The sequence below is a fragment of the Podarcis cretensis genome (assembly GCF_951804945.1).
Source record: "Podarcis cretensis genome assembly, chromosome: 1".
In the NCBI taxonomy this organism is placed as follows: Eukaryota; Metazoa; Chordata; class Lepidosauria; order Squamata; family Lacertidae; genus Podarcis; species Podarcis cretensis.
In genome coordinates this window covers 7,747,392-7,771,389 of record NC_137170.1, presented here as the reverse complement: position 1 = coordinate 7,771,389, position 23,998 = coordinate 7,747,392, and the positions used below count along the sequence as shown (strand labels likewise).

The 23,998-nt window shown below is 41.7% G+C and overlaps 1 protein-coding gene across 1 annotated transcript in view; it reads left to right on the top strand.

Moving 5' to 3' along the window:
• PELI2 (pellino E3 ubiquitin protein ligase family member 2) overlaps nt 1-23,998 on the top strand; it is an 80,228-nt gene that overhangs the window by 26,066 nt on the left and 30,164 nt on the right. The window contains exon 2 of the mRNA XM_079954148.1: nt 7,033-7,162. Coding sequence (XP_079810274.1) covers nt 7,033-7,162 — 130 coding nt within the window. The remainder of the gene's footprint in view (nt 1-7,032; nt 7,163-23,998) is intronic.

Here is a 23,998-nt window from a genome sequence, read left to right as displayed (position 1 = left end):
GCAGGCCTTCCAGGCAACTTTTTTATAAAAAAAACTAGTTTGTACTGATAAAAAGAAGACATCAATGTCAATAAAGATTCTAAGTAGAATTGAGAATACTTGGGCTTTAGGGAGCAAGAACAATTCAAAATGGGGTGGTTTCATTGCTACAGTTACTGCAAAAAAAAGTAAAGTGTGCTCAGATTAAGAATTACTACTATATATAAAAGATTGGTTGTGCTAACTTTTCTGCAGAACAGATATAGCAAAAAGGTAGGCTTAAAATGTTAGTTATGGGATCTTTTGTGTACTGTATTTGGCTTACATCTGTATTTACCTACAGTGTGGGGCTGAATTCAGAGTTTACAGAATGTTGTCCTAATAAGTAAGTGGAATGTTCAGAAGCTTCAGTTTTGGGTTGAGTTGAAATATCAGATTGACTTTTTTTTTGCAAGCTGAAACCTGCCTGCATATTTTGCAGGGGCTGCTGGTTTGTCGTTGTGGGTTTTTTTTTGTAGACTTCCCGTCTATAACTACTTTAATCAAAAATTATTCAAATGATTTCATATGATTTTTCACAACTTAAGGCATTATCTAACTACTTGATGCCTGGAGTTGTTGTTTCATACCTTTCTGGTTTTGAATGTGAAATGTCGTCAGCAATGGCATTACTTGCAAAGTGGTTTTTGATAGCTCAGTTAAGTGATATTTTATTTAGAATACTAATCTGCTTTGCAGCCTCGAGAGGCACTCTCATAGCAGCTTATGAAATCTTCTCAAAGTAAAATGATGCTAAAATCTAGCACAGTGGAGATGGGAAAACTGCGACTCTCTGGATGTTGTTGGACCAGACATCGTATCCAGCCTAATGGTCAGGGCTAATGGAATTAAAGTTCAGCAACATCTGGAGGGCCACAGGTTCCTCAATTTTGTAGTGTAGTAACAGAAATTACAAGGTTTCCCTATAGGATTAAGATTATTCATGCAGCATTTCCTGCCTTCATTGTCCTTTCCTGGTCATACCAGGCAGCAGCTCCCACCAGATTGTCTTAAGTTGCAGGATATCACTCAGCTGATAATGGAAGCAGTTCTTCCTTCCTGGCAATTGCCAAACAGCGGGTCTTCTGAGGCAAGGGAGTTGGGGCCAAGGAGATGGAACTTGCTTTGCCTAAGTATAATTCTGAGTCCTCTATTGTTTTAGGGGATCAGAGCTAGGCCACCATCAAAGTACAGTGGTACCTTGGGTTACATACGCTGCAGGTTACAGACGCTGCTAACCCAGAAATAGTGCTTCAGGTGAAGAACTTTGCTTCAGGATAAGAACAGAAATCGTGCTCCGGCAGCGCAGCGGCAGCAGGAGGCCCCACTGGCTAAAGTGGTGCTTCAGGTTAAGAACAGTTTCAGGTTAAGAACAGAAATTGTGCTCCGGCGGCAGCAGGAGGCCCCATTGGCTAAAGTGGTGCTTCAGGTTAAGAACAGTTTCAGGTTAAGAACAGAAATTGTGCTCCGGCGGCAGCAGGAGGCCCCATTGGCTAAAGTGGTGCTTCAGGTTAAGAACAGTTTCAGGTTAAGAACAGACTTCTGGAATGAATTAAGTACTTAACCTGGGGTTAAGTACTTGGGTTTCCTGGGTTTCCACTGTATGTGGGTACCTGGGTTTCCACTGTATGTGGAAAGCAAGTAGAAAACTTTCATAGTTTGAGCCCATATCTTGTTGCCTTTTTTCTCATGCTTCTGTGGTGACTTGTATATCTTGGAAATACATGACTAGGACCAGTCCTATAGTTCTCTTCTACCCTGAATATTGTCTTCTCCCAGTCCACATTGAAAAAGCAGTCTAGCCTTAAGTCTGAACGTCACAGTCAGAACCATGGCTATTTAAGAAGGTATTAGTGTCAAATCTGTTTTGCTGCTCTGTGGTATGGGTTATTCTCTGTTCTACTTCATGGTTTTGGTGTGGTCATACATATTGATTCTGTGCCTACGTAGTTCCTTATTTGGGAACATTCTCAGCCTGGGCTATGTGCCCCCATCGGCCCACCATCCAATTTTGTTTTGACTGTCACTGCAGAATCCTTGTAGGAAACTGCTGTCTGATAATTACCTCAGGGGACAACATTTTCATTCTTTCTTTGTATATTTCCACTTACATTTCTCTGTACTTGTCCATGTTTTAGTATTAGTCACCCTTTGGTCATCGTCCAGTTGGCTACAGTTACTACGCCTTTGGTGGGGAAAGAGTTCCTCTTTGAAGAACTATTTATTTTACATTCTTCCACTGTGTGTCTCTTGGTCTATCTGGTGATTAAAAACAAATGCTTTGTTAGCCACTTTGACTTTTATGATAAAGCAGGATACACACACACACACAGAGAGAGAGAGAGAGAGAGAGAGAGAGAGAGAGAGAGAGAAATGGATAAAGTGGGAATTTGCAGCAGGGAAATATGGCTGTGAATCAGTTGTTCGAATGTTGGAGGATTCAAGATAGATAAAATGAAGTACCGTATTTTTCCATGTATAAGACGCCCCCATGTATAAGACACCCCCTATTTGGGGGGACTCAGATTTAAGAAAATGGGGGGAGGTGGCCCGGAGTATAAGACGCCCCCTAAATTTTGACATTCTTTTTTAGGAAAAAAAACCTAGTCTTATACATGGAAAAATACGGTACTTCTTCATTCAGCACATGAACTATGGACTATGGAACTCCCTCCCACAGGAGGCAGTAATGACTATCAACCTGGGTGACTTTAAAAGAGGTTTAGACAAAATCACAGCGCACAAGGCTGTCAGTAACTACTAGCCATTATAGCAGTGTTGTACCCTCATGGTCAGAGGCAGCATGCCTCTTAATACCAGTTGTTGGGAATCACAAGTTGGCAGAGTGCTTTTGTCCTGCTTGTAGATGTGTCATTGGCCTGATCTAACAGGCTCTTCTTACGTTCTTAGGTTGTGTTCTTCAGCACTCCATTCAGTTTAACTTGCTTCTTTTATGGAAATACTGTGAAGGCCCTTTAAGTGCTAAATGCATCATCTTGTTTCTCTTAATAATTTTTCCGTGGTGCCTGATGCAGTGGAGCTTTTTATCTACATTCCCTGAATAACTGCTGCAGAGTGAAAGACAAAAAGGAGAAGCATTGAACATCTTACTGTGTGTAAACACAGTTTGTTTGTGTGCAAGGCGATGACTTGAGGATAAATTTGGGGTTACTTTTTATTTCAATATGACGCGGCAAGGGCTAATTCATAAATAGTGTATACATTTAGCATCATTGTGTTTTGACAGGGTTTTTTTTTATAAGAACTGTGTTGTAGGATGAGTGAAGGGGAGTGAAAGCGACATAATTGTCTACACTCTTCCTATAGTAGTGATGAAATTGTGCAAATATAGTAATAGACAGGGCTAAACTAGCAGACTTATGAATACACAGTGGATCCCTTATGAATACACAGTGGAAGTGAGGAACAGGTTTAAGGATTTAGATTTGGTGGACAGAGTGCCTGAAGAACTATGGATGGAGGCTCGTAACATTATACAGGAGGCAGCAACGAAAACCATCCCAATGAAAAGGAAATGCAAGAAAGCAAAGTGGCTGTCCAATGAGGCCTTACAAATAGCGGGGGAGAGAAGGCAAGCAAAATGCAAGGGAGATCGTGAAACATACAGGAAATTGAATGCAGATTTCCAAAGAATAGCAAGGAGAGACAAGAAGACCTTCTTAAACAAGCAATGCAAAGAAATAGAGGAAAGCAATAGAATGGGAAGAACCAGAGATCTGTTCAAGAAAATTGGAGATATGAAAGGAACATTTCGTACAAAGATTTCCATAATAAAGGACAAAAGTGGAAAGGACCTAACAGAAGCAGAAGACATCAAGAAGAGGTGGCAAGAATACACAGAGGAATTATACCAGAAAGAAACGGATGTCTCATATACCCCAGGTAGTGTGGTTGCTGACCTTGAGCCAGACATCCTGGAGAGTGAAGTCAAATGGGCCTTAGAAAGCACTGCAAATAACAAGGCCAGTGGAAGTGATGGTATTCCAGCTGAACTATTTAAAATTTTAAAAGATGATGCTGTTAAGGTGCTACACTCAATATGCCAGCAAGTTTGGAAAACTCAGCAGTGGCCAGAAGATTGGAGAAGATCAGTCTACATCCCAATCCCAAAGAAGGGCAGTGCCAAAGAATGCTCCAACTATCGCACAATTGCACTAATTTCTCACGCTAGCAAGGTTATGCTTAAAATTCTACAAGGAAGGCTCAAGCAGTATGTGGACCGAGAACTCCCAGAAGTGCAAGCTGGATTTAGAAGAGGCAGAGGAACCAGAGACCAAATTGCAAACATGCGCTGGATTATGGAGAAAGCTAGAGAGTTCCAGAAAGACATTTACTTCTGCTTCATTGACTATGCAAAAGCCTTTGACTGTGTCGACCATGGCAAACTATGGCAAGTTCTTAAAGAAATGGGAGTGCCTGATCACCTCATCTGTCTCCTGAGAAATCTCTATGTGGGACAAGAAGCTACAGTTAGAACTGGATATGGAACAACTGACTGGTTCAAAATTGGGAAAGGAGTACGACAAGGCTGCATTTTGTCTCCCTGCTTATTTAACTTATATGCAGAATTCATCATGCGAAAGGCTGGGCTGGATGAATCCCTAGCCGGAATTAAGATTGCCGGAAGAAATATCAACAACCTCAGATATGCAGATGACACAACCTTGATGGCAGAAAGTGAGGAGGAATTAAAGAACCTTTTATTGAGGGTGAAAGAGGAGAGTGCAAAATATGGTCTGAAGCTCAACATCAAAAAAACGAAGATCATGGCTACTGGTCCCATCACCTCCTGGCAAATAGAAGGGGAAGAAATGGAGGCAGTGAGAGATTTTACTTTCTTGGGCTCCATGATCACTGCAGATGGTGACAGCAGCCACGAAATTAAAAGACGCCTGCTTCTTGGGAGAAGGGCAATGACAGGCCTAGACAGCATCTTGAGAAGTAGAGACATCACCTTGCCAACAAAGGTCCGTATAGTTAAAGCTATGGTTTTCCCAGTAGTGATGTATGGAAGTGAGAGCTGGACCATAAAGAAGGCTGATCGCCGAAGAATTGATGCTTTTGAATTATGGTGCTGGAGGAGACTCTTGAGAGTCCCATGGACTGCAAGAAGATCAAACCTCTCCATTCTGAAGGAAATCAGCCCTGAGTGCTCACTGGAAGGACAGATTGTGAAGCTGAGGCTCCAGTACTTTGGCCACCTCATGAGAAGAGAAGACTCCCTGGAGAAGACCCTGATGTTGGGAAAGATGGAGGGCACAAGGAGAAGGGGGCGACAGAGGACGAGATGGTTGGATAGTGTTTTCGAGGTTACCAGCATGAGTCTGACCAAGCTGCGGGGGGCAGTGGAGGACAGGAGTGCCTGGCGTTCTCTGGTCCATGGGGTCACGAAGAGTCGGACACGACTAAACGACTAAACAACAACAACAAACTAGCAGACTGTTGATGGGCAGGATGGTTTACATGTGGGTAATACGTGCCAGCTTCAGCAGCTCCATTTATTCTAATGAGTGGCTCAATTTGTGTTTTGCTGCTGGGATATGGTGTGTGTATAAATATGAATGTAGAATTTCCACTGGTAATTACTCCTTTTGGGACTGAATGCTAGGATTCTATCATTACATAGCTAAGGTTACACTTTGTTGTTACAGGGGACTTGAATGCAGCTGTCACTAATGGAAATGATCTTATTGGGGTTACTGGGTTGTTGTTTTTATTTTGATTATATATTTTGTGGTTTTATATTTTGATTTTGTTCTGTGAACTGCCCTGAGACCTCCGGGTATAGGGCGGTATATAAATTCAAATAATAATTATAATTATAAGAAGAAGAACAAGGTTTTGTGTTTATTGAAAGCAGCTCCTGTGCTTAAAATCCATAATAAAAACTGAATGTTATTCGAGAACTAAGGGAATGTGTGGTTTTAAAAACTCCACTGCAAAGTGTTGGTTCTAAGTAATTTATAGCATGTTCTCAGCACAAAGCAGCAAAGTCATATTTCCCTTGAAATTGGGTTATTTTGGGGCTATATCTGAGCTGGTGTCAGACAGATGAGTCCCTGTGGGAGATTTTGGAAACATTATTCCATGATGAGCTTTCGATTAGCTAAACAGATATGGCTAAATCAGCATGTCATGAGCTTTCATATTGGTATGGCTGGCTAGGCAATTTTGTAGCCTTTTGTTGGCAAGCATTAGCTGGTCTCCTGCAACTTCTGTTCTGTTTTAACTAGACACAGTACTTGAATTAAGCAAAATCTTGTACTTAGAATAGCAACAAGCTTAGTGAACAGTAGTCTGTACGATCATGGATGCCAACCAGCTTAACAAATGGCTTAAAAATGGAAGGAGTACTTCCATTTCCATAGAAGCAGACCAGCGGTTCCCAGGCTTGTTCTTCATGGACCATTGAACATTGCTGAGGCTTTTGGTGGACCACGTAATGATTTTTCTGCCTCCTGTAGCAAATGTAATGCACTTTGCTGGATCCTGTATAATTTTTAATTGCATTTTTATTACTCGTTTTATTTCTCATGTATTACCATTTCAAATTTATAGAATTCAGATTGTAATACAATAAAAGAAGCAACAAAAATACAATTTAAAAAAATCTATATACATAGTTAATACTCTGTATATGCCATCTCCCATCCCCTAGCCACAAACCCACAAACATACCACCAGTCATCTGAATGAAGTTTGCATGCATACAACTGATGGTCCACAGTCCACACTTTAGGAATCTATGACCTAGACTAGGCTTCCTCAACCTTGGCCCTCCAGATGTTTTTGGCCTACAACTCCCATGATCCCCAGCTAGCAGGACCAGTGGTCAGGGATGATGGGACTTGTAGTCTCAAAACATCTGGAGGGCCGAGGTTGAGGAAGCCTGGGAGACCATGCATCTCTCCCTGCCGTCTTTTTGATTTTCAACTTCCTTTTCCACTACACGTAAAACAGTCTCTCAAATAACTTTTGCATTTGTCTTCCTAGGTACAATGGCTCCCTCCCTAATGGTGATAGGGGGCGTAGGAAAAGCAGGTTTGCTCTCTATAAGAGACCCAAAGCAAACGGCGTCAAACCCAGCACAGTTCATGTGATTTCAACACCTCAAGCATCTAAGGTAAGCACTTAAGCCTCTGAGATTGCAAAAGGGTGCTGATCTTGCAGAGTATTGGTGATTAGGGGTGGAATTCAATCTTGCAGTCTTCCAATCATTTGAGAGCACTGCAGTTTGCCCAATGGAATGATTCCCATCTCCTCCCACTGCATGCTTTTCTTGGATTTCCCTCTCTCTCTTTTATGGAGAAGAGAGCCCTGTTGAATAAGCAGAAGTCCTTGTACAGGCCTTCCGCTGATGGGGCTGGTTAGGTGAATCCCCCTCTCTTGTGTTTTTCTGCCTTGCCATTGCTTGCCTTTCTAGATATGTATCTTCTTTTGCAGTTGGAATACATTTGTTCATTGAGAAGATGTTTTCGGTTCCATCAAGAATAGTGTTCTGCATTCTCTCATAGCAAATCATTAACCAAAGCCAGACCCCACTCCTCTTACTGAAAACCCAATTCATGGTTAATTTTTTTTATTTGACAAGATATAGAACTTACTTAGTTATACAGTTTATATTTCTCTTCCCTGTCATGTGCTACTTAGCTAATATATCACTACTGTAAACTAAGGAATAGCTTTTCTTTCTTTCTGATATATCTTTTTGCAAGACCAGTTCATCAGTGTAGTTGAGTTTTATGTTTTCTCTTTAAAATCCTTCCCAAGTCTCTGATACCCAAGGCAAAAGCCATGTGGACAGGGACTTGGAAAGCTGATTGTGTTTGGTTGTGTCTGAATGACACAGTGGATAGTGGACTGTTGCCCAGACACACAGAATTTGATTATAGTATCCCCAAATCTGAAATACTCTCAATCCATCTGCTAGGCAACTATATTGAGTTAAGAGAGCATCACCGCAGATGTAAGGGCACATAAAGATAGTCTAAATGAAGGAACAATGTGGATGTGAAACTGAGTACTCAAATTAAGCTATTCACTCTTATACCGTGATGGCAATTTAATAATAGCTATTGGAATGTTGTGAGTCCCTGCAACAGCCAGCTGTACTTCATAAATTTCAAATGTTTTTCTCAATGAAATTCAAATGCTGGATCTAAACATGTTTGCAAGTATTTTTTATTTCTCATCTTACTAAGGGCAGGCAGGAAAGGTGGACTCCTTCTTAGAATGTGCAGAGGAGTTTAGAGGTCTGTCCTGCTGTCTGTCTGTGTAATGCTACTGGGGGGAGCTTAGATTAAAACTGAAAGGCTCAAGAAAAAAAATAGCTGTCTAAACATGATCTGGCATGGTATTCTGCAGTCACTGAAAGACACTGCTCTTCTGTTGAAAGGATGTGCTGAAATAGGGGAATCCTCAGTTTCTCTGCTGTAGGGGTTTAACAGATTACTAACTGTTGTTGGTTTATTCTTGCATTCATATACTGCTTTTCTTAATACCTACTTGCTTAACAAAACGGGAACTTTGCAATGTCCGCCTTCATCTTTAGAAACCTTATCTGGTAATTTTGTTAAGGCATGGATGATGCCATGAGCATAATCTTTCTCCATGGGACGTTGCCCATACTTCCGTAATGATGTCACTGTTGAGGAAAGACTGGAGAGTTTCTGGGTTTCCCCTAGTGCAGACTGGTGTGAAGAAATTCACAATATGGCCGAGCAGCTTGAATCTAAAGCATACCTCCTCCCTCCCCATGCGTACTTGCTGAACCTGGCCATTCCTAATGTAAGATGTTATTTTAGTTTGCTTTTCAATAAAACAAGACCTCCAAAGAGTCAAATAATAGCAAACTATTTATGGAACACACACAGTGGTTCTGTATGATATTCACTCTATAGAGGAACCTTGTTTGTGATGGAAATGCCGATATCTGCATCCTGGAATGAAAGAAAATACTGATGATCTGAAATCTGTGATATGTAAACTGTAGATACATTTGTGAATTCAGATAGAAGAATATATAGATTTCCAGAATTGATGGAATGTTCTTTATAAAGAAAATATCTTTGTGATGTTATGGAAAATGATATATTTTTAGCAGTTCTGATATAAGGCGAATGCACCAGAAAACCTACTCTCACAGATAAAAGGATATTATTATTAATAATAATACTCTGCCATTTTCCCTGACTCAGAGCAACTTACAGCTAAAACCATTCAGGAGGAGAATCATTAAAAACCAATTAAACATTAATATAATTATCTATATCTATTTCTCTATCTATCTAAAGGTAAAGGTAAAGGTACCCCTGCCCGTACGGGCCAGTCTTGACAGACTCTGGGGTTGTGCGCCCATCTCACTTAAGAGGCCAGGGGCCAGCGCTGTCCGGAGACACTTCCGGGTCACGTGGCCAGCGTGACATCGCTGCTCTGGCGAGCCAGAGCCGCACACGGAAACGCCGTTTACCTTCCCGCTGGTAAGCGGTCCCTATTTATCTACTTGCACCTGGAGGTGCTTTCGAACTGCTAGGTTGGCAGGCGCTGGGACCGAGCAGCGGGAGCGCACCCCGCCGCAGGGATTCGAACCGCCGACCTTTCGATCGGCAAGTCCTAGGCGCTGAGGCTTTAACCCACAGCGCCACCTGCGTCCCTTCATCTATCTAATCTCATACAAATAATTACATACAAATAATTACAATAAAATTACAATCATACAAATCATACAAATAATTACAATAAAAACAGCATGGACCCAGTCCTTTCATGAAAAGCAGTCTCTTCCCCAAATCCTGTTGGAACAAGAAATTCTTCTCCTGCTGGCAGAAGGACAGCAAGGAAGGTGAAAATCCATAGCGCATGAATGAGAGCGCAAAATGTAGTGCCTGTTTGAAATCCAGTTGGTTCTCTTCTCCCCACACGCCTGGACGACTCTACATCTTTCACTTCCTAGCTTCCCCATGCTTATAAAGGAGCAATTACACTAGGAAATCTCATCCTTATTGGTCTCTGGGATCTCCCTGACATTCTGTTAACAGATTTGCTAGATTGATGCATAATAATAAAAAGTTCTTATTATGTCAAAGAGAAAAATAACTATCAAACTTTTAGAAGACATCTGAAGGCAGCCCTGTTTAGGGAAGCTTTTAATATTTAAGAGGTTATTGTATTTTAGTGTTTTGTTGGAAGCTGCCCAGAGTGGCTGGGGAAACCCAGCCAGATGGGCGGGGTATAAATAAAAAATAATTATTCTTATGTAAGTCCAAGACCATCTTGCAGTCTGCTTGTGAGTTCAAGGGGTGGGATATTGTCTGAACAAACCAGGAAAGGGAGTGGAGGAACTAAGAAGAAAGAATGAAAAGTACCACATATACCACAAAAAAAATTAAAGAACTGGTTAAGAGAACTAGAAATCCTTTGGGATGTTTACACATGAAGCAAATGGCAATAAGCTTATTGTGGATTTCCAGTTTCAAGTGCAAGTACTGTTCAGAGTGAGTGGGTGTATTTTGGGTGGGGTGTTAGAGCAGGTAGAGTCTTAATAGTGAACAGGCACCGACTACAACTTGACTCCTGAAGAGCACATTTGAGGATCCAGTAATTTCTCCGGAAATGGGAGTTGTATATAAAGAAGTTCTGTGCCCGCATGGTGATATACTCTATCCCCCCCCCAAATTCCTACCGTGAAAAGCTAAAGTGCGGCTTAAATTCACGACCTTCCAAAAATTGGCTTTTACGATATCACTGCTGAAACAGTCATGTGGTAAAACGGAACGGGTGTGAGTGCCTGCACTATTTTAAGGGAGCAGCTTATATTTGGGTATTGTCTCTCCCCCCCCTCAATTTTAAAGGTGTGGCTTATATTCGGGTGCGGCTTATATTCGGACCAGTACGGTAAATGTTTCTGATGTTATCAGGTGATCTGGATAAATGCTGCCGCTGCATTACTATTTCTTACTTGAGTTCTTTGCTACACGCTTTTAGGTGGAGTGCACAGCTCACTGAGAACTCAGCATTCTTCATGTATAACTACTTGGGGTGATTTTTTTTCTTATCCACAGTTCCATGTTGTAGGGTTATTCTCTTAGAATCAGATACAACAAATTCTACCCTTTTGTACATGTGTATTGTCAAAATGACTACCAAAGTTTTAAGATCAGAGGAAAATTAACATTTCTATGCACAAGCATTGCTTGTTTGCACTCTCAGTTTTCATGATACAAGAGGGTAACAGAAAGGGGAAATTGCATCCAATACCATATTTTCTAACATCTGGATTTCACAATAGCTAATCGCTTTGCCAAAAGCCTGTTGAGAGTGCCAGAGGCACCTTGTTACCTAAAAACAGCTTCATCCTGATTACATATCATGCACCTTGAATTTAATATGCAGAATACTGGCTTTTGTGAATACAAAGACAATAAAAGTTAAGTGAGATATGGTAATTAAAATCCTTTATTATTTTGCATTTCAGTGGAAATTGATGCCAGGTTCAACATAATTCTCTTGCACTTTCTTTGAACCCTTATGAAAGAGCTTTTGTGCTTTTTAAATCGCTGTGTAAGGTATGGTTTCTGGATGTCTGCCCAGAGAACAGTGATGAAATGGGTTACAGCTATTGCTGTTTCCAAAGTGCAAAAGCAGATTTGAACTTTAAAAAAATAAAAAATAAAATAAACTGAAAGCCTTTTTTAGATAGCTTTTCTTTGAGCTTATGGAGCCTGAAACTAAATCAAGAGGGCCAGGAATTATTTTTGCATGTTCCATAGTCACATGATTTCCAAACTCAAATACAAAAGAACAAGAAACTTGCTTTGTTCTTAGAAATAACTTCTAGACTAACATTAAAACTTTCGGTTCTGCTCTAGCTCTTTCAGCATTGACCTTTAGCATCCGCAAGAGACTAAATGCAATTCTCACTTTACGAAATATTAATGCATTCTGGCCTCTGTGTCATGTTTCTTTCTTAATGTCCGGCATGTATTTCTGAGTTGTTTGCCAAAACAAAAATTGCATTTTCCTGTTTATTCTGTCCTTAAGCACCCGAAACCTCAAGACCTGATTATTGCAATGTGCTCTGTGTGGTGCTACCCTTGGGCCTGATCCAGAGGCTCCAGCTGGTGCAAATTGCTGCAGCTGAACTGTTGATGAAGACAGACTATCGCCAGCACATAACCCAGGCACTCAAAATCTTGCACCAACTGCTCATATGCAACTGGTCAGGGTTCATGGTTCTTGTATTAATTTACAAGGCCCTAGCAACTTGGGTCCAGGATACCTCAGGGACCACCTGATAACTTCTATCTCTGCTCCAGTATAGAGGTCTCTGGGGGAGTCACTGTTAGTGCTCCCCCATGACTCAGATGCACAGCTTGTAAGTAGCCATGCATTCAGTATTGTGGATCCTGTTTTGTGGAACTCTCTTCCAGTTGAACTTCAGAAAACAGAACCTACATACACAGTGTTCTGTATTAATTGATTATCAAATTTCTATCCTTTTTGTCATTCTGTTCAATGCACAGACATTAGGGACTGTTGGGAGTGGTGCTGGCCGGTGCAGTTCTCCTCCATGCATGTGGTAGATACACAGAAGCAAATAAGTCTGCACTTTCCTTTGTAGGTTCTAAAATGTGTGTGTTTGTGCATATGTGCGCAAAAACACATGCCTGGATTTGGAGTAAACATGTATTGTTACCTGGTGTTGGTAGTTGCTTGTCAGAAGTCAGTGTAGTGTAACCCAGTGCTTAGGTTAGTGCACAGCGGTGAGTGAAAGATAAAGGCTCATGTGCACTCCTGTATTATCTTTTCAATAATGTCACCCATCAACTGTGGTGAATGTTTAGGAATGTTTTGATAATGTCTTGTGAATAGTTGAACTTACAAAGCATGAAATGTGATGTGTTGGCTCAGATATTGAAATTGACCTAACTGAAAATGGGGTCTTCCTTCCAGATGTGTAGGACTCATTCTAAAAGCACGTAATGCGGGCGTCTTGATATGAAGCTAAACAGGTCTGAGTCCTAGTCAAAGTCTGGATGGGAGACTGCTTCAGAACACTGTATGTGCTACATTTCTAAGTTTTGAGGAAGCATGGAATATAAACAAAATCTAGATAGAAAGAAGCTGTCGGATTTATATTTTGAATTATTGCATTTGTTCTGCTTTCCGTACTCATGAGAGGCATCTGGAGAACAGTGTCTTGGATATGTACCTTCTTAGGAACATTGTGATCAGAGGGAATATCTCTGGTGTGCAGAATCATGATGCTGACCACCATCTTATGATTATATATAAGTGTACATATGGTGGGGCTATATGCTTCCACCAGTTTTTGCATTCTGCACCCGCTGGAGCTTCAGAACCAGACGCAAGGACAGCCCCATATGGAGAACATTGCAGTGATCCAGCCTAAAGGTTACCAAGACAAAGGCTACAGTGGTCAAGCTATCCCTGTCCAGGAACGGCCATAGCTGGTGAACCAGTCAAAGGTGGTGCTTGCTCCTTCAGAGGAAGTGCAACCCTATTCAGAACAGGCAGCTTGCCTGTCTTCTAAACATGGGAGCTAGCCACTCAAAGAGGCTCCATCTTCCCAGGATTTAAGCACAGTTTATTGGCCCTCATCTCGTCCATCACTGCATTCATACACCAATCCAGAGCTTTCACAGCTTCTTCTGATTCAGTTGTTATGGAGAAGTGGAGATGCGTGCCATCAGCGTACTGGTGACATCTTGCTCCAAAACTCCTAATGACTTCTCCCAGTGTCTTCATATAGATGTTAAATAGCACTGAGAGGAGGATAGTTCTCTGTGGAACACCAGAGGGGACCGAGGAACACTCACCCAGTCCTACTATCTGGATACAGCCCTGAAGATATGAACAGAATCACCATAATACTGTGCCTCTGATACCCATCCTACTGAGTCAGTCCAGGAGGAGAGAGACCATGGTCCATGGTATCAAAAGCCACTGAGAGATTGAGTGGAAGTAACAAGGTTGCACCCCCTCTGCCCCTCTCAAGATAAAGGTAATCCATCAGGGCGACTAAGGCTGCTTAAGTTCTGAATCTGGGTCTGAACCCAGATTGTAGTGGATTTAGATAATCAGTGTCATCCAGGAATACCTGCAGTTACTGAAATACGTGTAAATGGGGGGTGGGGGGTGTCTGTGGTGTCAAACCATGAAATCAGAAGAAAATAGGCTTTACTTAATAGCAGCTAGACCAGCAGGAGGCCTTGAACTTTTAAAATGGAGAAACAAGCCCTAGCCATTAGAAATGAGCTCACAATTTTGTGTTGAATATACATTTCAGAAAACAGATGTGGCTGAGGCAAAGAGAGACGCCACGGCAGTAAGGTGCAAGATAGATCTCTCTGACTTTTCACTCTTCTATCATATCATCAATCACTATCAGCAGTGTTTTTCTTGGGTTGAGATGACAAGCTGCCGTTGGTTTCTTACTTATGCGAGCCGCTTGGGGCATCACAATAGTTTCCTTTGATCTGTATTTAGAGGGCTAAGTAAGTTATTTCTGCTGGTCTCCAATGTCTTATTGTACTCTAGCATAACCAAGAAACTGAAGGCAACATGGGGCGGCCTAAATCTGATTGACTGGGTTGATAGGGGCAGGAAGCTGTTTAGTCCTCACCCCAACAGGTTTTCATAGTTGCCCACTTCTCTTTTCTTCCATGAACATGAATCACAATAGTTGTGATTCACTTGTGTTTCATTTAGTGATGTCCCTGTGGTGAAAACAAAATCTGCTTCCCACCCAGGTAACTGGACATTCCATGATTCTATGGAGTGTGGTATGTCTGCATGTGTCTTTGTGCACAAGTAAATTGTATGTGGCCCATCTATCAAAATGATGAACATTTCCAAGTATAAAAGCTAACATCAAGAACTCTCATAGGAAATTGCTTTATAGCAGATGGGGTGCTTGAACAGTTAAGTTTTGTGAATTCTGAGACAAATCGACCTGATCTGCGCCTGGACTAAAGTACACATTGGAACTTAGTCATTTACTGGCTTTTTCACTTCCTGAATGTTTCAAAGGAATTCTTGACTTTTAAAAAAGTATCAAATACACTTAAAATGAATAAATGGAGAGAGAATATGTTTAGACATGTATGTTTTGAGAAAAATACATTTTAAGGTAAGTGTTCAAATACAATGCAAATGTTCATGTGGATTTAAAAAACCACACAGTTAGTATGAACATGGGAATATTGAGGAACACATGCAAAAGTAACATGGACTGGAAATAGATTTGCATTCCTAATACCAGGTCAGCCTATTTGTCCTTCTAGTCTTTTCTTGCATTGCCTACTCTAACTGGCAGCACCTTTCCATATTCTTAGGCAGAGGTGGGACTTCACACATGGCCCCTTCCATAAACTGTTATTACTCAAGTCATTAAGAGTAGAAAGGAGATGTTATGTGCACAATGCTGGGTGTGGGAAGAAAGAAACAGCCATCAAAATTGGCTCTTACTGTGCAGGAGCTCTTCCAGTCTTCACTCTTTTCCAAATCCTGAAGAACAAATTTGTAGGGGCTGTGGCCTCCCTGAGTAAAAGCACTCAGGTTGTACATTTCCACTTACTTTATGTGATTTATTGCTGGCTCACACCTGACACTAGTAGGCTAGTCTGTTTGATTGGGGTTGGAACCAGGGCCCCCCATGCCTTTTTCATTTACAGAGTGCTCCTGTAGGAAACTATTAAATCAAAACAAATAATCTTTGGCATTGCTTAATTAAGTTAAACTGAAATTGGGACCTTTCAGTACCAATATTTCTGGTTATATTTCCTTCCTGTTTATGAAAGAAACTAAAAATGAGTAGATAAATTGAAGTGGTGTGGGAGAGAAGAAAAATAGTTTTTTTTTTCAAGTGTCCCTCTTGAGAGGCAGTGTGAGGCGGGCAATGTTTAGCTTCCAAAGTCCTTAAAATACACTTTGCTCTGTATTTCCCATTATTTGCTGGTGAAGATTGCATTTTTTCCCAGTGACAAAATATTGTTGTGTTTAAATGCTGGCCAAATGTGATACTGCTGCCATAGGAACATCATCCTTCAGGGAGAATGTCCTTTTTTCTTGCAATAATTAAGTAACAGCTGCACATTTATTCTAACAGTACATGAAGCATGCTTCTTAATATTTGAACCAATAAAATACCAGGTAAAGGTGTTCTTGGGACGCGGGTGGCACTGTGGGTTAAACCACAGAGCCTAGGGCTTGCTGATCAGAAGGTCAGTGGTTCGAATCCCCGCGACGGGGTGAGCTCCTGTTGCTCAGTCCCTGCTCCTGCCCACCTAGCAGTTCGAAAGCACGTCAGAGTGCAAGTAGATAAATAGGTACTGTTCCGGCGGGAAGGTAAACGGCGTTTCCGTGCGCTGCTCTGGTTCGCCAGAAGCGGCTTAGTCATGTTGGCCACATGACCTGGAAGCTGTACGCCGGCTCCCTCAGCCAGCAACTCCCTCACCGCAACCCCAGAGTCGGTCACGACTGGACCTAATGGTCAGGGGTCCCTTTACCTTTTTTTTAAAGGTGTTCTCAGTAGCTTTTCCCGCATTGCTGTTCTGCCAGATACAGGCCAGTGCTGGTGTGTTTCAGTTCTCAGGTGGATTTTGCATGGGGCTTTTCAGCTCAGGAGAAACAGAGGCTTTAGATCCACGCTCTTGGGTTGCTCGCAGAGGTGGTGGTGGATGCAGTGGTACCTTGGTTCCCAAACGACTTAGTTGTCAAACAAATCAGCTCCTGATTGCTGCAAACTTGGAAGTAAGTGTTCCGGTTTGTGAACGTTTTTTGGAAGCCTAACGTCCAATGCGGTTTCCGATTGAGTACAGGAAGCTCCTGCAGCCAATTGGAAGCCATGCCTTGGTTTTTGAACAGTTCCGGGAGTCGAAAGGACTCCGGGAACGGATTAAGTTCAAGAACCAAGGTCCCACTGTACTTGAAATTCCAACCGCATTTTTGGATTCTCAGGCCTTGCTTTATCCTACAAAGGGTGCATTCATCATCCAGTTGGAAGTCAGTGGTGGAACTCATTACTGAGATGTCTCGATGAAAATTACATTCAACACCATTCTCATGTAATTGTTTCCCTTCTCTTAGCATTCACAGTGCCTTGAAGTTTTTATATGTGCAGTTTTTTATTATGTATTTCCATTTAGGCATTCCGTAGTGAGGCACTATCGGTCTTCCTCTTGTCTTAAATAAAACAGCTGGAAGTGGCACTTAAGGCTTTTCTGATCCCCCCCCTTCACTGTTCTTCACTTGATCAAAGTGTGTTTGGAGGTCATCTATATTCTCAGTTTCTTCATCTTCCTGAACTTTCCTGATTGAAAGCTAACCTGTTGGTAAAATGTCATAATCTTTGGCCTCTTACATGTGCATTAAACAGCTCTTGAACTTGGAGAGGTTAAGAGCCAAACTAGATGTTTCCTTAGTACATAGTAGGTAGCCACTTATTTTGTCCTCAAAGAATTACAGGCCTTGAGGAGCAGGATTCTTTCTAATAAGCCAGTATACAAGAAAGGGAGACTTCTTCTTTACTCCCCCTTTATGATCAGAACGGAGATTCCCACCCCACACCTCGGGACTAGAAGTTATAGAGAAAGGTCCCAATTTCTCTTTGCTGAGAAAAATGCTGCAGTGTTTGTAGGTGGACTTCTGCAACTTAAACATGTTGATCTAATAATAATAATAGTAATAATAAATATAAATAAATAATGTAATAAAATTATATCTAAAACAGTCTGTGCTTGAAACTCTCTTTCTCTGGACCAGAACCTATAGTTTGTGTCAAGTGAAGAAAAGTGGGTTAATTCCAAAAGCTTTTCTGTACAAAATTGGAACATAGGCAAGAAATCTTGGGGAAAGGATTATCAGTTGGTGGGTCATCTCCAGGTATGAGCAAAAACTGCTCGTCATGGAAGTTTCCTCTGCAGTCATGTGAGCTAAAATGCATGTGTGTTTATCCTTTCCCGATATCCATAGTGTATGCAGTTATTGCACTATGTGGGTGTGCTGTATCTAAGGGGCAAGTTTTCTCTGCTTCTAATCTCTACGTTTTTGGGGTTTTTTTTTGTAAAACCCACACACATACGATTGTTCTCAAAGAGGGTTTCCAACTGCGGAGAAAGTGTTCTGTGTAATTATACTTGTATGCATGGGGTATTCTTTGACCTTACTGTGAACACATGTATGTGGGGTGATGGAACCTGCTGTAATACTGCCCCCCACATTAATTATTATAGGCAAAATTGTTTTATGCTATATTGTGAAATCTCTTTGAGATGCTTCATGGGAAGTGATTTATAAAGAAATATAATAATGAACATTTGAAATGGGCTTTGATTTCAACTCTGTTGGCATTGTGAAAGGCAAATGGCCGCTCTCCAATGGATTTCACATTCCATGGTCTGCAGCCTTCTTGTGGTCATGCAGATTTCTGGATGTAGAGAGGGAATAATACTTGGGCACTTAATAATTTTATTTATTATTTCTTTCTGGCTTCTTGTACCCCTTTGCTTAAAATAGAAACCAGAAGGCTGTCTCTTTCTCTAAAAGATCACAACTAAGCATGAGAAAATAGCTTGAGTAAAAAGGCATGTAACATGTAACACCAATGGTTCCTCATGGAGGATTGGGTTGATTGGGAGTCAAAAGTGGAAAGTTCTGAGCAGAATATGATAGGAGCTAGAACCCAGGAAGGCCCAGGCAACAGCTTGCCACATTGCATTAAAAACCACTTTCTGGTTAATTGAACAGAACTAGACATTTTAATTGTTTGAAGTCTCCTAGAATACAGCGGTGCCAACAAAGGTCCATATAGTAAAAGCTATGGTTTTCCCAGGAGTGATGTATGGAAGTGAGAGCTGGACCATAAAGAAGGCTGATTGCCGAAGAATTGATGCTTTTGAATTATGGTACTGGAGGAGTCTCTTGAGAGTCCCATGGACTGCAAGAAGATCAAACCTCTCCATTCTTAAGGAAATCAGCCCTGAGTGCTCACTGGAAGGACAGATCCTGAAGCTGAGGCTCCAAGACTTTGGCCGCCTCATGAGAAGAGAAGACTCCCTGGAAAGAGCCTGATGTTGGGAAAGATGGAGGGCACAAGGAGAAGGGGACAACAGAGGATGAGATGGTTGGATAGTGTTTGCGAAGCTACCAGCATGAGTTTGACCAAACTACGGGAGACAGTGGAAGACAGGAGTGCCTGGTGTGCTCTGGTCCATGGGGTCACGAAGAGTCGGACACGACTAAACGACTAAACAACAACAATAGAATACAGCGGTACCTTGGAAGTTTGGGAACCAATTGGATGATGGGAATTGTAGTTTCAAAACACCTGGAGGGCCGAGGTTGAGGAAGCCTGTTATAGAAGAACCAAAGCACCCCACAGAACTAATGTTGGTGCAACTGGATCATAGTTTGGAATTGCTTGGTGCCAGATTTGTGGCACTCTTGAGTTGGCCTCTTCATATATGAAACTGAGATGGCATCATAAGAACTTTGGCCTTGGGCAGATAGGTTAGTGAGACTGGACTAACCCTTGCAAAATCCATGCTGGTTCTGCTCTAGCAAGACTTATTCTATCTTTAATAATGTTTCCACCAGTTTCCTTGATCCCTTTTAAAACTCAGTGTTAATTTAGCCACTGGCCAGTCCTTGGATATAGAGCTTATTTTATTAGAAGACCAGCGATTTCTTCTTCTTTTTTAATTCTTTAAGAACTCCTAGGTGAATGTCTTCTGGATTTGGTTCCCCTCGCCCTGCTGTTATTAATTTGCCAGCTCAGGGCAGTGTTAGAAATTAGCCGGGCACCAGGCACAGGTCCATTTGTGACCGTGTGGAGATCTCTGGATGCCAAGCGACTGATGTCTCCATCAAGCAGAAGAGCTTATTTATTGCATTTATTTCCCACCGTTTTCTTCAAGGAGCACATGGTTCACCCCTGCCTCTCAGTTAATCCCTCTAACGACCCTGTGAGGTAGGTTAGGAGACTGCTACGGACTCTAAGGTCACCCAGCTGACCGAGGGGGGATTTGAACCCCCATCTCCCAGTTCCTAATCTGACACTCTTGAGTCTAACCCACTGGCTTCCTAGCAGGTGAATAAGTATGGGGAAAGCAAAATGTCACTTCAAGAAGAATTGGAAATCTTTTCCTGGAAGCTTGAATTTGTTTTCTTCTGGATTGTTTTATTTGATGTTTTAATGTGTTGTCAACTGCTTTAAAATCCAAAGTACCTTGGGTTACAGACGCTTCAGGTTACAGACTCCGCTAACCCAGAAATATTACCTCGGGTTAAGAACTTTGCTTTAGGATGAGAACAGAAATCAAGCTCCTGCGGCGCAGCGGCAGCAGGAGGCCCCATTAGCTAAAGTGGTGCTTCAGGTTAAGAACAGACCTCCAGAACGAATTAAGTTCTTAACCCAAGGTACCAAGGTATAGAAATGCAGATGATGATGATGTTGATAAGCCCCAGTGAGGTGCAGCTGGCACGTAGATATGCTGTTGTGGCAACCGCAACCCAGGTTTAAGGTGCCATTTGTCAGTTAGCTAACTGTATATATCAGAGTTTCTTAACACTGGCTCATGGTATTACTTCACAAATTCCCAGCTTCAGTCTGGCATCAACAGTTATCTACTACCTGAGACTCTGGAGACATAGCTGCTAGTCATTGTCAGCAGTACTGAGCTAACAGGACAATGATAGGCTAACTTGACTCAGTATAGGGTATCAATATGTGTAAGTAGAATATTTTTGAAAGAATTAGTAGGCTGAAGGTCTAGATAAAACTTTACTTCAGATGACTATATTGAAGCATCCGACCTCCCAGTCTGCTGTCTTTCCTGAGATTATTTAGATTTTGACGTTGCTTCACTTAAGGAGAAGAGTGTAGGATACATGCTGTGCTTTATAGCTGCCATTGCTCAAAACTATCATTTTTTCTGTCATATTTTTCTTCTAATTCTAGCTTCCAGCCAGATAAGTCATCTGTATGATAAATGGCAGAGAGCTCCCTTTACTGATACACATTGCTACAAATAAAATAAATCCACTCTTTGGGGTTGGGGGGGGCAGGTGGTGAACGAAGGGAAGAATCCAAACCATTATTTACATTTGCAGTCTTACTGTACTATAAAATGTCTTCAGCCTAGGCTGTAACTGTCTTTTACTGAATTGCTTTTTGATCTGGGGTTGTTGTTGTTTTCTGTTTCTAGTTTATGCGCTAGAGATATACAACATCTTTGGGGCTCGGTTCATGAAGAAAAGTACCAGGTTCTGAATGCTGGTACCAGATAACTAGAATAAAAAATAAGCACTCTTGTAGCTTAGCTATTCTTGACACCACTAAACAATTATTTTAAATTTGATTACAGAAGCAGCTTCTTATCAAGAATCTATCCACTCACAAAGCTGGCCAAGTTTTTAGGGTGCAGAAAAAACCAAAAGGGGAGAAATAGGCTGCCATCATAAAAGGGAAAGGGTGGGGGAGGTTTAGATTTGAAAGAAAAGGGGAATTATCCTACAAAATTTGGGGAGACAAGAAAAGAAGGGGCCATTGCATTTGAACATAGGGACGAAGGAAGGAGGAGAGAGCAGAATGGTTTCCTGCAGAGACACAGGATCCAAACAAAGAACACTGCCCCTTTAGAAAGAATGCATGGGACGGTCAGAAGGGAAGAAACTGAGGGGAGGGGGGGATAGCCAGACAGTAAAAAGGAGAATAATCTGGTGGAGGTGGAGAGGAAGAGGTCAAGGGAAGGTTGTGTGGCCCTTCTGTTTCTTGTTCATCCTTGAACTACTTCTGGAACATTTGGTGTTCCTCAGAGACTGAGGAGCCACAATACTTCAGTGAATTGATGGGACGGTTTGAAAATTAGCTGAGTGAGCAAGTGGAGGAATCTCTCTGGCTGTGGAGCAATGATTTTGACCAGCTTCTCCTCTTCTCTAGATGTGCAGTATTTGTGCCTCTTTCCATCCTCAGATCAGTTTGCATGTCTGCTGACACTGATACACCTTTTCTAGGTCAGGAGAGGGTGGAGGCATGATCTCCCGTGTTGGACATAGACCTTTTTGCACCTTCTTTTCTCTGCTCACCTCAGTAAACTGACAGGAATCAGTGTGTGCTGTGTAAAGCTTATTTCAGGCAAAGACCCAGTTGGCTATATACTGGTAGAAAATAAATGAAGAAGCTTTTAATGCTTTAATTTGCCTCTTTCTCCTGAAGGGCTTTGTTATGCAAAGTCATGCCACTGCTGCCGCCTCCTCTCCTAACCTTCAGAAATCCTGGAAAGCACAGTATGTGTGGGTTGCAGTTGGCAACCTGCTTGTGAAGTGGCAAATACCGTATTTTTCGCTCTATAACACGCACCCGACCATAACACGCACATAGTTTTTAGAGGAGGAAAATCCGTAGGCATGCCACCAGTAGGCATTTCCTCCATAACATGCACAGACATTTCCCCTTACTTTCTAGGAGGAAAAAGGTGAGTGTTATGGTGCAAAAAATACAGTAATCATGTTTACATTTCGTTCTCTTCTTGTTGATGATTTACGTATGTCCTTTTCTATTTTAAAAAGGGGAGACTTCAGCCATAAAGAACCAGCCTACAAACAGTTATTGGAATACACCAGGGGTGTCTAACCGGTCGACCGCGATCGGCAGGTTGATTCCCAGATGAGTGTCTTTTTTTTTTTTTAATTCTGCATATTCACTTTTTAAAAATAGTTCAACAACTTTGACCTGCCCCCCCCTAAAAAAGCTCAACAACTCTGAACTCCACCCCCCCATGAGTAGTTCACTGCCAGTTTTTCCCCCCAGGAGTAGATTGCAGTCTTTTGGGAGTTGGACGTCCATAGAATACACTCATCAGACATGTTTAGCAAATGGTGGTAGTGAGCTATGAGAATAAGAAATGCCTTGCTAGATCGAACTGAAGGCACACTTAGTCCTGCATTCTGTTCTTGTGGTGGCTAACCAGATGTGTATGGAAAATCCATAAACGGGACCTGAGTACAAAAACTCCCTCCCACTAGTCATTCCTAGCAGCTGGTATTTGGAGGCATGCTGTCTCTGATACCAGATGAAGTACATAGTCATCAAAGTTAGCAGCTGTTGATAGCCTTCTGTGTCATTGTCCAATTTCCTTTAAAAGCCATCCAAGTCGTGTGTGAAGAAGTACCTTCTTTTGTCTGTTGTGAGTCTTCCAGCATTCGGTTTCATTGCATGACCTCTGGTTCTAGTATTATGTAAGAGCAAGGGAAATTTCTGTATCCACCCCCCCCATGCATAGTTGAATACACCTCTATCCTGTCCCCCACCTCCACTCACCTTTTCCATAAATGAAAAAGCTCCAAATGTTCTTAATATGAGAAATGCTTCAGCCCTTTGTTTTGTTGCCCTTTGTGGACTCAGTAATAACCTCCTCAAGCTGTGATGACCCAAACAGTACACAGTATTCCAAGTGTCATTCCTAACATGGAGTTTGCCTTTTATCACAGCTGCTGCGCACTGGGTTGGCATATTTTCATTGAGCTTCCTGCCACAACTCCCAATATATCTCTTCTGGCCACCATCATTTCAGATAAACAATTCACAGGATGCAGTTTTGGTGTTGTACAAATAGCTTCACTGAAACAAGATTAAGTACAACTTGTTCTAAATGAACAGTTATTTTAGAAGCACAGGGCATCCATTATCTGTTATTATGAACTAAAGGCAATCTGGAGTTATGTGTGTAGAAGAACATGTGTATTAAGCTACCTAGTGAGAATTAAAACTTGGAAATTATTAGTGTTAAAGGATATCTGAGATGCTTCTATTAAACTGGGTTTGCCTTGTACTCGCTTTATAAACAGGCTGTTTCCAGATACAGTGGTGCCCCGCAAGACGAATGCCTCGCAAGACAAAAAACCCGCTAGACGAAAGGGTTTTCCGTTTTGGAGGCGC